This window comes from Impatiens glandulifera, chromosome 1 (assembly GCF_907164915.1).
Source record: "Impatiens glandulifera chromosome 1, dImpGla2.1, whole genome shotgun sequence".
Lineage (NCBI taxonomy): Eukaryota > Viridiplantae > Streptophyta > Magnoliopsida > Ericales > Balsaminaceae > Impatiens > Impatiens glandulifera.
The window spans coordinates 138280391-138292604 of record NC_061862.1 but is presented as its reverse complement, the minus strand read 5'-3'; the positions used below and the strand labels follow the sequence as shown (position 1 = coordinate 138292604).

The 12214-nt window shown below is 30.8% G+C and overlaps 1 protein-coding gene across 1 annotated transcript; it reads left to right on the top strand.

Moving 5' to 3' along the window:
* The first annotated feature begins 4204 nt into the window (after positions 1 to 4204).
* Positions 4205 to 10845, top strand: LOC124919895 (probable sulfate transporter 4.2). Its single transcript, XM_047460262.1, has 17 exons — positions 4205 to 4677; positions 4759 to 4807; positions 4901 to 5102; positions 5193 to 5361; positions 6558 to 6623; positions 6704 to 6811; positions 7107 to 7214; positions 7296 to 7361; positions 7693 to 7753; positions 7899 to 8026; positions 8211 to 8252; positions 8504 to 8620; positions 9449 to 9500; positions 9683 to 9821; positions 9964 to 10058; positions 10159 to 10235; positions 10313 to 10845. The coding sequence occupies exons 1-17, from the start codon at positions 4354 to 4356 to the stop codon at positions 10643 to 10645; spliced, it is 2136 nt and encodes a 711-aa protein (XP_047316218.1). The 5' UTR covers positions 4205 to 4353; the 3' UTR covers positions 10646 to 10845.
* The last annotated feature ends 1369 nt before the right edge of the window (positions 10846 to 12214 follow it).

The following is a 12214-nucleotide window of genomic DNA, read 5'->3' as shown; positions in this document are numbered from 1 at the left end:
GTTTTCTTTTTTGATGGGTGTTTATGAAAATTTGAAGACTGGTTTGATACTGAAAAAAGGACAAGAAAGTGGGACATGTTGCATATTCTGTTTGTTTTGGATTTTCTATGTAAAGCAAAATCTATGGGTGGTTTACTTCCTTAGTAATGAGTACTTTTTTTTCAAGTGAAATGTGGAAAAATTATATGTTGGTGGGCCAATCCATGGTCAAGAGGTTTTCATAATAATATAATTGATAATTTTTTAACTAGAAGACAAAAGACTTGTCAACTAACTTGGTCAATTAAAAAGAAATAAGGATAAGATTTCAAAATCAAAAAAAGCCTTTTTTTTTTTTTTTTTTCGATTTTTAATAGAGATCTCCCATATCGTCGTAATAATAACGTTATGGAGTAAGTTGGGATGTAAATGTATGAGTCGACTGCAATCACTAAATGTTTTATAATTTCTTTTGAGTTAAATAGTCCACTATGAAATAATCGTAATAAAGACTCATCTACTCAATTCTATGGAGTTCATATTTTTTTATGTAAACATCCCAACAAGCAGCGATTGACTAAGGTATAGTCTTGATTTGAGATTGAATATATTTAACATATATTGTATTTGTAGCATTCTTGTTAAGTAGAGGTGATCCATATGAAATTGAGTAAATTCAACCTAAATGTTACATTTTTTTTAATACTTTGTTTTATTAAAAACCATTTTATATGTTTTTACTATTCAATTTTGATTTAAACTATTTGGTGGGCTTTATATATGCTTTGAGTTGTCACATATAAGATATATAAGATATGACAAGCTTTACTATTTAAGTAGAGTTCAAAATAGTAACTCAATTTAGAGAAAAAAAATGGATCACAATTTGTATTAGTCTTTATGGTTCATTTAGCTTGAGCTTATTATGAGTTCATTCCTTAGTTTATTGGGTGTGGTCAAGCTCCAAGTAGGCTTCAATTTGAGACATTTTTAATCTCTTTGAAAATTTTATAGTAATTAACTATAGTTTACATCTTATTCATTGTCTTTCTTTTCATTTTACTTTAGATCCTTGTGTCCTATGTTGTTTTGTTAACTACTATTTACTTGTCAATAGTTCTTTAACAAAAAAAAATGTAACTCAATTGGAAGTTGATAACATTTACCACCACTAATAATAGGCAGTGTTGTTAACTTGGTTATTTGTACAAGGAATAGTTTGTTTTCAAATAAACTTGTTCATTTTTTGTTATTGAAAAGTGAATTATTAGGATAAAATGTATTAAATATGTAAATACATAATAATATTTTATAATAATTGTTGTGGGTCATGCTATGAGCTCGTTTGATCTAGGGGTTATTAGGATTTTATCTAGGTTTTGTCCAAATAACCTATGAGGTAAAAAACCAGTTTTTATTTTATTTTTCCCTTTTTACCCTTTTTTTGGTTTTCACTCCTTCTCTCCTCTAACTGAACTTATATATGTATTTAATAGTTATAATTAATAATACAATTAATTGATTCTGTTTCCCAATTTTATTTTATTTTTCTTCACCTCTCTCAATTTTTTTTTTTAAATTATTATAAATTTTTATTTAAAACAAGGTATATTTATAAATTAATTATTTTGATATTTAGATATATTAACTTTATTTTTAATATAAATTATTTATTTAAAAATTTATAATATAGTAGATTATAATTAGATTTAGATTGTGTTTTAAATTTTATTTAAGATAATTAATAAAAAAAATTAAAATGAAATAATTTTAGAATTTAATTTATATTAAAATAAATTAAAATGTAAATAAATATTATATATATATATTAAAATAAATTTTTATTAATATAAAATAAAATATTAATTAGAATGTAATTTAAGTATTTATATAGATAAAAGACTTCATTACTATATAAATAAAAATTTAAATGAATAATGATTTAAAGTTAATTTATATAAAAAAAATTGAATAAATTTCTTTATAAAAATTTAATTTAAATGATATATTTTTATAAATTAATGAAAATAAATTTTATAATATAATAAAATATTATAAGATATATATATATTATTTTTATTAATATAAAATAAAATATTTAAGTAAGAGTAATTTGGGAATTTAATTAATAAATGGATTGATTTGATTTATGATGAGATTGTTGGGTTTTGAGTTTTGAGTTTATCTAAAAAAAAACTCAAAGATCCTTATATTATTTTTACCAAAATTAGAATCTTATCATGATCTGATATGAACCATAGAAAGTTATGACTAATGTACTAAAGGCCCATAAATAATAAAAAATATTTTATTTTATTTTTGTTTGAAAGCAACATTATTTACTTATAGAAACAATTATAATAAGTTTTAAAACTAAATACTATAAGAGAAAAAATATAAAACACTCAACCAACCAAAATTTTAATAACTGAATATTTGTTGTTGAAATTCATTGTGCAGATTTTTTGATATAGAACGAACAAACTATGGATTAATAGACTGATTCAATTCATTTTTTGGATATCAAAAGTGAATTATTAGAATAAAAAATATTAGATATGTAAACACATAACAAAAAATCAACGCGACATTTTCCTACATTAAGATAATAAAAAATTATTTTACCAAAACTAGAATTATAAAAGTTATGATTACATGCCCATAAAAGAAAATTATTTTATTTTTGGTAGAAAGTATCGTTATTTACTTAAATAAGTAAATAGAAACAATTATAATAAGTTTTAAAATCAAATAACAATGAAATCTTAAGTGTAACCATGAATAATTGATGTTGAAATTTGAACTAATGTGCAGATTTTTTATATATAGAGAATGAAACAATCGAAAATGAATGTTTCAATTATCCGAATAGATCGATGACTACTAATCAGAACTATTTTTTATTTTTTATTATTATTATTTTTAAATAAAATTTTATTTTCTATAGAAATTTAATACCATTCATAATATTGATGGCTCCTTAAAATGATTTTTTTTTTTAAAAACACTTTTTAAGATGCTTGATTTAGAAAATCACGATGTATTGTTATTTATTGAAGGAATGACTGACACCTTCTACTCCGGTGGATTTTCGCCATAGCCATTTTGTATAAAAGCTGTAATAAGAACAACAAAGTTGAGAGCGGAAGTAGGGTTACGAATCTGACGTCATTACTATTTTTCCGAAAAAAATAATATTTTTTTTTTCATCACTCATGTACATAGCCATGTTCGGGACAAAAATCTCACGAACATGACCGGGCTTGTCCTAAATGGTTTTTTTTGGATTAAATTGGTTTTTTATCTCTCCTTCCATCCATCACTTCAATCTTTTCAATCACTTCCTTCCTCTATTTAAAATACTATTTACCCTTACCAATTTTTCTGAATTTTAAATTATTAAACTCTATTACCCAGTGGCACGTTCTGTAATTTTTAACAACAGTAGGAACTTAAATGTCTTAAAACTCATTCTATCCAAATAAACTTATCCATATTTCATACATGTTTTTCTGTCACTTTAGCCAAAATAAACCAAATAACCCTATTTAAGGCAAATCATTCTTTCTCTTAAACAATGTCATTTTCTAAAAAAAAACAAATTTAGTTAATCATTTTTTCTCTTATGCTAATGTGACATACAACGGCGATTATGGCGGTTAATTTGATGTTAAATGTACAAGCATTACCTGTATCTCATGAAGTGACACATATATACAAAAAGTAAAACATCACCTCTCTCATTTGTTAATTTTTTTTCTTTTTGTACATGTGACACTTTCTTAATGGATACCTGCACTACCAGTACATTACCCGTACATGTAGCATCGAACTAACCGATTATGGCCTACTTTCCTTATAAATTTCCTTATAAATTTCCTTACCCAATTATGTTAAATTCTTGAAGAAGAATAATAATTATTTTACAAATTCATTTCTCTTTGTACAAACCCAAAAATTATATATTTGAATTAGGAAAAAATAGGATAATATCTTTCAGAAGTAATACAATTTCTTTATTTTATGAAATAATAATAATATTCTTATCAAAAAAAATAAATAAAATTAGACAATTTGAATAGATAATTATGATATAAGGAGATTAGATGAATCAAACTCATTTGTTTACCAAAACAGTGTTTACCAGATCAATCTCTCTCTCTTGATGGTCGTGAAGAATGAAACTAATGAACAATTTGCGTCCAGATACAGAATTATCACACTCTCTCTCACACACAAACACACACAATTTCCCTTACTTCTGGGTTCTGATGCGGGCCACCATTAGAGGTAGCCATAAATCTTCACTCTGCGTGGAAATTTCATGGCCCTGAGCAATACTTCATCAAATGGGTACCCTTCACCGAGAGGTACATGGAGATAACCCACGTCTCTCCTAGCTCCACTGATCTTGTCTCCGTAGCCAATAACCAAAGTTCCTTTTCCATGCCGACGTCAACGATTGGCGGCCGCTCTGTTAAGGTCATTCCTCTTGACTATTCTACCGCACGGGCATCTTCTTCGTCGGCCTATTCTATAGCCGAGAGATGGCGGTCGAAGATTAAGCTGATGACATTTGTGGAATGGATGGATTTATTCTTTCCTTGTTCACGATGGATTCGAACCTATAAATGGCATGACTATTTACAGGTTGATCTCATGGCTGGACTCACTGTTGGTGTCATGATTGTTCCTCAGGTGAATTAATTGTTTTTATTTCGATCATGACAAATGGTTAATTTGATATAAGCTGAGATTTTGTTTTGTTCATATCACCAGTCAATGTCCTACGCAAAGTTAGCTGGGTTGGAACCAATATATGGACTTTGTAAGTTTTTCATCACTTTCTTCTCATATGTAATGAATTTAGTAAGATACATATTCAGAAAATTTATAAATTTTTGATTGCTTTGCAAATCAGATTCTGGGTTCATGCCAGTATTTGTCTATGCTGTTTTTGGGTCATCTCGACAGCTTGCAGTTGGTCCAGTTGCTTTGGTCTCTCTTTTGGTATCTAATGTCTTAGGTAACATAGTAGATTCTTCTGATGAATTGTACACTGAACTTGCTATCCTTTTGGCACTTATGGTTGGGATTCTAGAATGCATAATGGGGTTACTAAGGTACTTAATCATTTTCTTATATCTTAATAACTTCTCTTGTTTTCTTCCTTCCTAGCTTTGAATTCAATTTATTTTATTTTCAACCTGCAGGCTTGGATGGATTATACGATTTATTAGTCACTCTGTGATTTCTGGCTTTACAACTGCTTCAGCCATTGTGATTGCCTTATCTCAAGCAAAATATTTTCTTGGATATGATATTACGAGAAGTAGTGAAATCATTCCAGTGATCAAGAGTATAGTATCTGGAATAGACCAGGTATGCCTTTAGAAACACTTTTTTTGTTAGCTTTCTTGTGTGAGATTACGCTTGGAAATGGTACTTAGTCAAACACAGAGTTTGAAATTTTCATTGATTGTTTCTCATCTGGATCTAGATCTAGAAACATAAGATTCTTTTTTGGAGCTTTGTTTTGATTTCTGCATTGCAATAGATAAGTTTCCACATTTCAACATAAGTTAAATATACAATCACATCTTGATCTATTAATGGAATTGGTTTTTAAAGGTTACTTGAATCTCTACCTTTCGTCTTCCTTTTGTGAGTATATGCTGACTAACATTAGGAAACTGTTATGTACGCCATAAAATTTAAGATTGAAATACCCTCAATGGATGATCCAGATTCAACACAAAGCAAATGCCCTCATTAAACAATCATCTGGGTGTTTCTTGAGAAGCACAATTTATGTGACATAGTTATGAGTTATGACCAATGAAAAAAAGGACACGAGTACATTTATATCACAAGTTCTATTGGCGTATGAGGAGTTGCTAGCGTTGAATCATGCTATTGAAGCCCTTAAGTTGTAATAAGAAGCTCTCATACCATGTAAAAAAAGTTAAAGAAAAGTTACATTGAGAATTTTTTCACTTACATAATAGAGATAATCTATTATAGGATACAGTACTTCTAACATAAGTAGTAATATTCGAATCAAATCTTATGCTGTCCTCAATCAAGCCATATCATATTATGTTATATTATTTTATTCTAATCTAATAATGTAATACAATATTTAATATTTCCACACTTCCATACCCTTACAGGCTTACAGTTTGTATCAGAAACTTTACTCTGATTGTTTTATGATTCCACCATTATTTGCCCGTGTCTTGGTATATGTCAGTCTAAGATAGCTGTAATCCTTAAGTTTCACAAAGTTTACTTTGACATTGAAAAACAGAATAAACCCAACATGGTATAAAATAAATTTTGGTGGTTTCAGAACATTATGAACAAAAAGTGTCGAGGAACTGTTTCTGCCAATATTTTACACGCAAATAACGTTTTTAATATAATTTAGCTAAAATTTTGCACAATAAATCTTATTAAGAATTAATATTGTGCAAGCTTAGCATGCTAGGTTGACCTATTGGCTATGTTATCTTGTGAGCACTGCAATTATTCATTTTATCAGTGGAGGCAAAATGAACAAGTCTTTTCGTTTGCAGTTCACGTGGCAACCTTTTGTCATGGGATCTATCATTCTTGCTATTCTTCTGACCATGAAGCACTTGGTAAGCTTCTTGATTGGTTTCAAGTTGGTTCTTTTGCTCTAGCTTTATATGACATGGTAACAAATTCAAGATTTATGTAGGGGAAAACAAGGAAGTATCTGCGATTTTTACGAGCGGCTGGTCCCCTCACAGCAGTTGTTCTGGGTACAGCATTCGTGAAGATATTTCATCCATCTTCTATTTCTGTGGTGAGGATAGCATTGCTTTAGCTTTAGCCAGATTAGTGGAAACATTTCTCATGAAAATAGAGTGACAATATTTTACCAAACTAAAATATATTTGTTTCTCAAAATGAATTGGCGGGTTCTCATTGGGATCGAGCCATCGAGCCACAGCTACAGATTTACTAAAAAATGCCATTTCCAAATCAATCTAACGTATATTGGATTCCATGTATCGGGCATAACTACTACACTCTTCCAAATAAATAAAGAAAAAAAAATGTTTTTCAACACCTTAATAGTATTGGATCAATCTTTATAGGTAGGAGATATCCCCCAGGGACTCCCCAAGTTTTCTGTGCCTAAGGCGTTCGACCACATAACATCACTGATACCAACTGCACTTCTCATCACTAGTGTAGCAATATTGGTAAGTGCAACAAAGTCATTGTAGAATTTCTTTAGACATATCACTGCTATCAGCTCACTCTATCATTTCTGTTCACTCCAGGAGTCTGTGGGGATAGCTAAAGCGTTGGCAGCAAAGAATGGATATGAATTGGATTCAAATCAAGAGGCATGTTATTCTTGCACTAGGAATAATAGGTTTTACATTTGAAGAGTGAAATATTTGCTCTAATTTGATTGCAAGAGAAACATACTTTGGATTTGTTTGATCCAAGGTTATTTCAAATTAATCTGATTTTTTTAGAAAAATATTGTTTGATGAAAAACTTGATTATTTGGGTCAAATGACCAAAATATCCTTAGTATTATTTAATACTTTTAGAATGGTCATTTTTTAATATTTTAAAGTATAAAGTAAGGGTATTTTGAATGATGATATGATTGTAGAAGCGATTGATGACAAGCCCTTTGTTTTTAAGTTGTGCATTTTTTATGTGCAGTTATTTGGTCTTGGAGTGGCAAATGTGGTTGGATCATTTTTTTCATCATACCCAACCACAGGTGAGATCTTTCAACACTATGAAGACTTAATGATAGCAAGATGATAGAAATTGAAGTATAGTTTCCATTCTTTTTACCTTAAATCCCCGTAGTTATATCACTTAAATAAGATTTTACTGACAACTTTTTCTATGTTGCCGCATAGGCTCCTTTTCCAGGTCTGCTGTCAACCATGAAAGTGGTGCAAGAACAGGCTTGTCTGGAGTTGTTACTGGAATCATAATGGGCTCTGCATTAATGTTCTTGACTGATTTATTTGAAAACATACCGCAGGTTCATCCCTTATTTGCTATTTCTGGTTCTCTATTATTTGGTTGTCACAGAGTTCAGTTGCACAAGCAAAAATGTGTTTTCCTTTTGCCAAGTGTTTTTTTTCCTGTCATTTATTTACTTGTGTAAGAAAAAATTCTTTATTTAGACACTTGTCATAACCTTTCTGCTTAAACCATTTGTGCAGTGTGCATTGGCTGCTATTGTGATTTCTGCTGTCATTGGTCTGGTGAGTTGTACTAACTACAATAATTATATATATGGATGACATTTTTGAAAGAGTGTATTGTCTTGGAATTTGACTCCATTATCAAAGGATTCTATTAGTTCCTTAATTGCAGTTCTAAGTTATTTTTATTAACAAATAAAAGATGGATGAGTATTTTTGCACCATTTTAGTATATTTGCACATTTTGGAAATATGCCAGTTCATCCTTAATATCTAGAGTTCAATTGCAACAACTTTTTCTTCCTATTTAGGTGGATTATGACGAGGCTATATTTCTATGGCGTGTAGACAAGAAAGATTTTGTCCTTTGGAGCATAACGGCTGCAATTACCTTGTTCATCGGTATCGAGATTGGAGTTCTTGTTGGGGTGAGTATGAACTTTCATGATAAAAGTTTGTGATGCCATTTTTTCTGCAGGAACATGCAAATATATAGCATAATCTATATTGTTATGGTAAAACACAGCTATTATTTATTGAAAAGGTTACAACAAATCATCCATCTGTATCAAACATACTTTAATTATCATCACGTTGATATGGAACAGCTTAGCATAATTCATAATTAGGTGTGTGAAAATTAAGGGCTGAATGATGACTACTGATAAGTGTCTAAAAAATTAAATGCTGAATAAACCAAATGAAAATAACTGAATTTTAAGTACTTAGCATGTAAGTTGATTTGATAAAATATGAAACTAAAATATTTAAAAGACCATTTTACCTTTATAGTGACATAATTTAATTTTCAAGGGTTAAAGTTGTCTTTTGTATGCTCAACTATATGTCCTGAGTTAAGTCATGTATAGATTATAATATGCTATGTATTCTAGCTTACTTTGAGCTGAATCTAAAGAAAGTGGTTATAAGTAACACTTCTCATATTGATTATTTTAAATAAGCACTTAAGTTTTCAGATAATGTGATAATCCGTGTTATCAAAATATTCCCATTGTTGACTAGTAAATGATCTCGGCTTTCTCTGCCTTCTTCAGATTTTCAACATTAGTTAAATCTTGTTTTTCATGTGGACTGGATGGACTCAATGGCATGACTAAGAATGGTTTCATTAAAAGATAGATATCCATAGAGAATTGTGCCTTTTGGTGTCTGATTTCAGCACATATAACGGCTACCGAGATGATTGAGAGCTTGGAAAACCATTATTATCTAATTTTGAGGATTTGAAATTGCAGGTTGGCGTTTCACTCGCCTTTGTCATCCATGAATCAGCAAATCCACATGTTGGTGAGCCTTAATTAATTGTTTTTTATTTATTTATTTTCTAATTAGTATATGGTTATTGGTCACTGCTCAGGTTAATCTCTCCCTAGATTCAAAATACAGTTACATTCGTAACTGTTCCAATTCATTATAATTCATGCTATTTTATCCCGTCAAAGTCAATTTATTTAATTTTTATGTTGCAGCTGTCTTGGGGCGCCTTCCTGGCACAACTATCTATAGGAATATTCAACAATATCCAGAAGCATATACATACAATGGAATTGTCATTGTTCGAATTGACGCACCCATCTATTTTGCCAATACAAGTTACATAAAAGACAGGTAGAGATTTTGCTTCCTTTCATTAATCGTGTTGCTAAACATTTCTATTCGATTCTCTTCATCATCTTGTTGAAAATATCAGATTTCCTAATCATGAATGAAGTCTTGATAATGATGAATTTTCCACATTATTATGTGCCAGGCTAAGAGAATATGAATTTCATTGCAAGGATGATGGATTCACAAAACGTGGACCAGAAGTTGAACAAATCCATTTTGTTGTTATCGAGATGGCACGTAAGTAAAATAAAATGGGGCCTTTTTGAAAACTTACAATCATTGTCCCAATCACTTTTGAAAATTGTCAAAATGAAAACTTTTTTGCTACCCTTTTCAGCTGTAACATATATAGATTCAAGTGCTGTTCAGGCATTGAAAGACTTGCAACAGGAATATGAATCACGTGATATAAAGGTTTCCATCTCATCTTCAATCTATTCAAATCTTTTCATTTCTGAAGTATAAATCTATGGTACTACTGCTTACTACAGATGGCCATAGCGAATCCAAACAAAGAAGTCCTGATGACACTATCGAAATCTGGATTGGTTGATAAGATTGGAAAAGAATGGTGTTTCGTGAGGGTACACGATGCAGTTCAAGTCTGCCTTCAGCATGTTGAGAATTTACTAGGAACGCATAGGAACCAGCAGCCGCCATTAATGTCGTGCCAAGAAACCGGAATAATGGTAAAGGAGAAGAAGACAGTTGAGGATGTTTCTAGCAGCAGCTCTAAGTTTCTGTCGGGTGACAGAAGAAGTTATTCAGATGGACCAAAAGATGTGGAATCACAGATGGAGCCATTGATATTCAAGAAGCCATAAAAATCTGAAAACGGTTTCATATTTTGACAGTCAATTTAAGTATATATATATATATATTGTTTATTTCATCCACCCCTAGTTAATATCTGATTCTTTGGAAGCATCTTATTTGTCAATTCGTGGTTATATTTTGTATTATAGATAGGGTTACCAGGTTTGGTTAGTTCTGTTTTTTGCTAAATAAAATTATTTATCCTCTATCACGAAAAACATTAATAGACAGTTTATCTTATTTTGCTTGGGTATATTTTCTATTTTAATTTAGGGAAGGTCCTAACTCGATTTGTGTTTGGGCTGACATTTCTTTTGGGAACTGTTATTTTATAGACTATAATATGTGAAAAATTAACGGCCTTGTTACTGTTTGGGACTCCAAATTTGAACGTTTTTATATAGGCTCGAACTTTGATTTGAGTCATTTGGGACTCGAACTTTAATAGTCCAATCACTGTAAAATGACGGCTGTGATATAATCTGAAAAGACAAAATAGCATGTCAATAAAAAATTAATGGATCAATCGGCCATTTAGTATTCAAGCCCTACATTGGTAAAAACGTTCAATATATCGGAATAATCGACAGTTTCAGAAACCGACAATTTTGGGTTCGGTTAAAGTAAAAATAATCATTATAACTCGTAATTAGAAAGTTACGAAATTTTCGCTAATTAGGAACAAGAGTTATGATAAGAGTTATGATAAATGAATAAAAGATTAGGTTTTTCAACCATTGAATATTTAAAAATAAAACAAAATATAATAAAATGTTCCCAAACTATAGTTCAGTTTCACTAACAAGAAATTGAATTACACATGAAAAAAAAAAAAGGTATTATTATACTAAACCAATTTATATTGTCACGGGCTCAGTCTTTTCACTGACGATCCGTGCGGCACTAGTTACGATCTTCGCAAGAACGAGTAACTAGTCAGCCTTTCTCGACGCAACACTCGGCGTTTAATAGAATTGACACAAGAATTCTAGAGAGAGAGTAACTCTTACAAAAAAATAGTAGTATATTACTCGAATACTTGGTGATTTACAATGTAATACCTCACAGGTATTTATAGGACTAATTCTAGCTGTTACATTGATTGTGCACTAATTTAGGGATTCCTTATAATTATCAATCAAGGACATTCCTAATTAAGGACATTCCTTTTATATATCAATTAGTGATCCACTAATCAAGGAATTCCTTTTAACTCTCCATTAGGTGCGCTAATCAAGGACCTTCCTTCCAGCTTCCTTCCAATCTAGAATCTTCCTTGGGTTGGGCTTAAGAGGGCTCAAGCCTCCTCCTCTTCTTGGGCCAGGAGGATTGAGCCGTGACATTCTCCTTAAGCCTCCTCTTCCTGGGCCAGGAAGATTGGGCTGTGACATTCTCCCCCACTCAATCTGGCGACGTCCTCGTCGCTTTCTCCTTGTAGGCTTGGATGATGTCTCCACATGAGATAAAAGTTTTGAGCGACGTGCTGGCTTTCTAACCCGTTTCTTCTCTAAGAAAGGGCCTTCGTATTGCCTCACAAGCCCCTTATGAATTTTGGAAAATTGTCTCTCTTGATGGAG

Excerpts from the sequence above, each read along its gene's own strand:
- LOC124919895 (XM_047460262.1), top strand. The coding sequence starts at position 4,354 with ATGGAGATAACCCACGTCTCTCCTAGCTCCACTGATCTTGTCTCCGTA. Across the intron at positions 8,253-8,503 it reads TTTCTGCTGTCATTGGTCTG|GTGGATTATGACGAGGCTAT; the intron begins GTGAGTTGTACT and ends CTTCCTATTTAG. Across the intron at positions 9,501-9,682 it reads ATCAGCAAATCCACATGTTG|CTGTCTTGGGGCGCCTTCCT; the intron begins GTGAGCCTTAAT and ends TTTATGTTGCAG.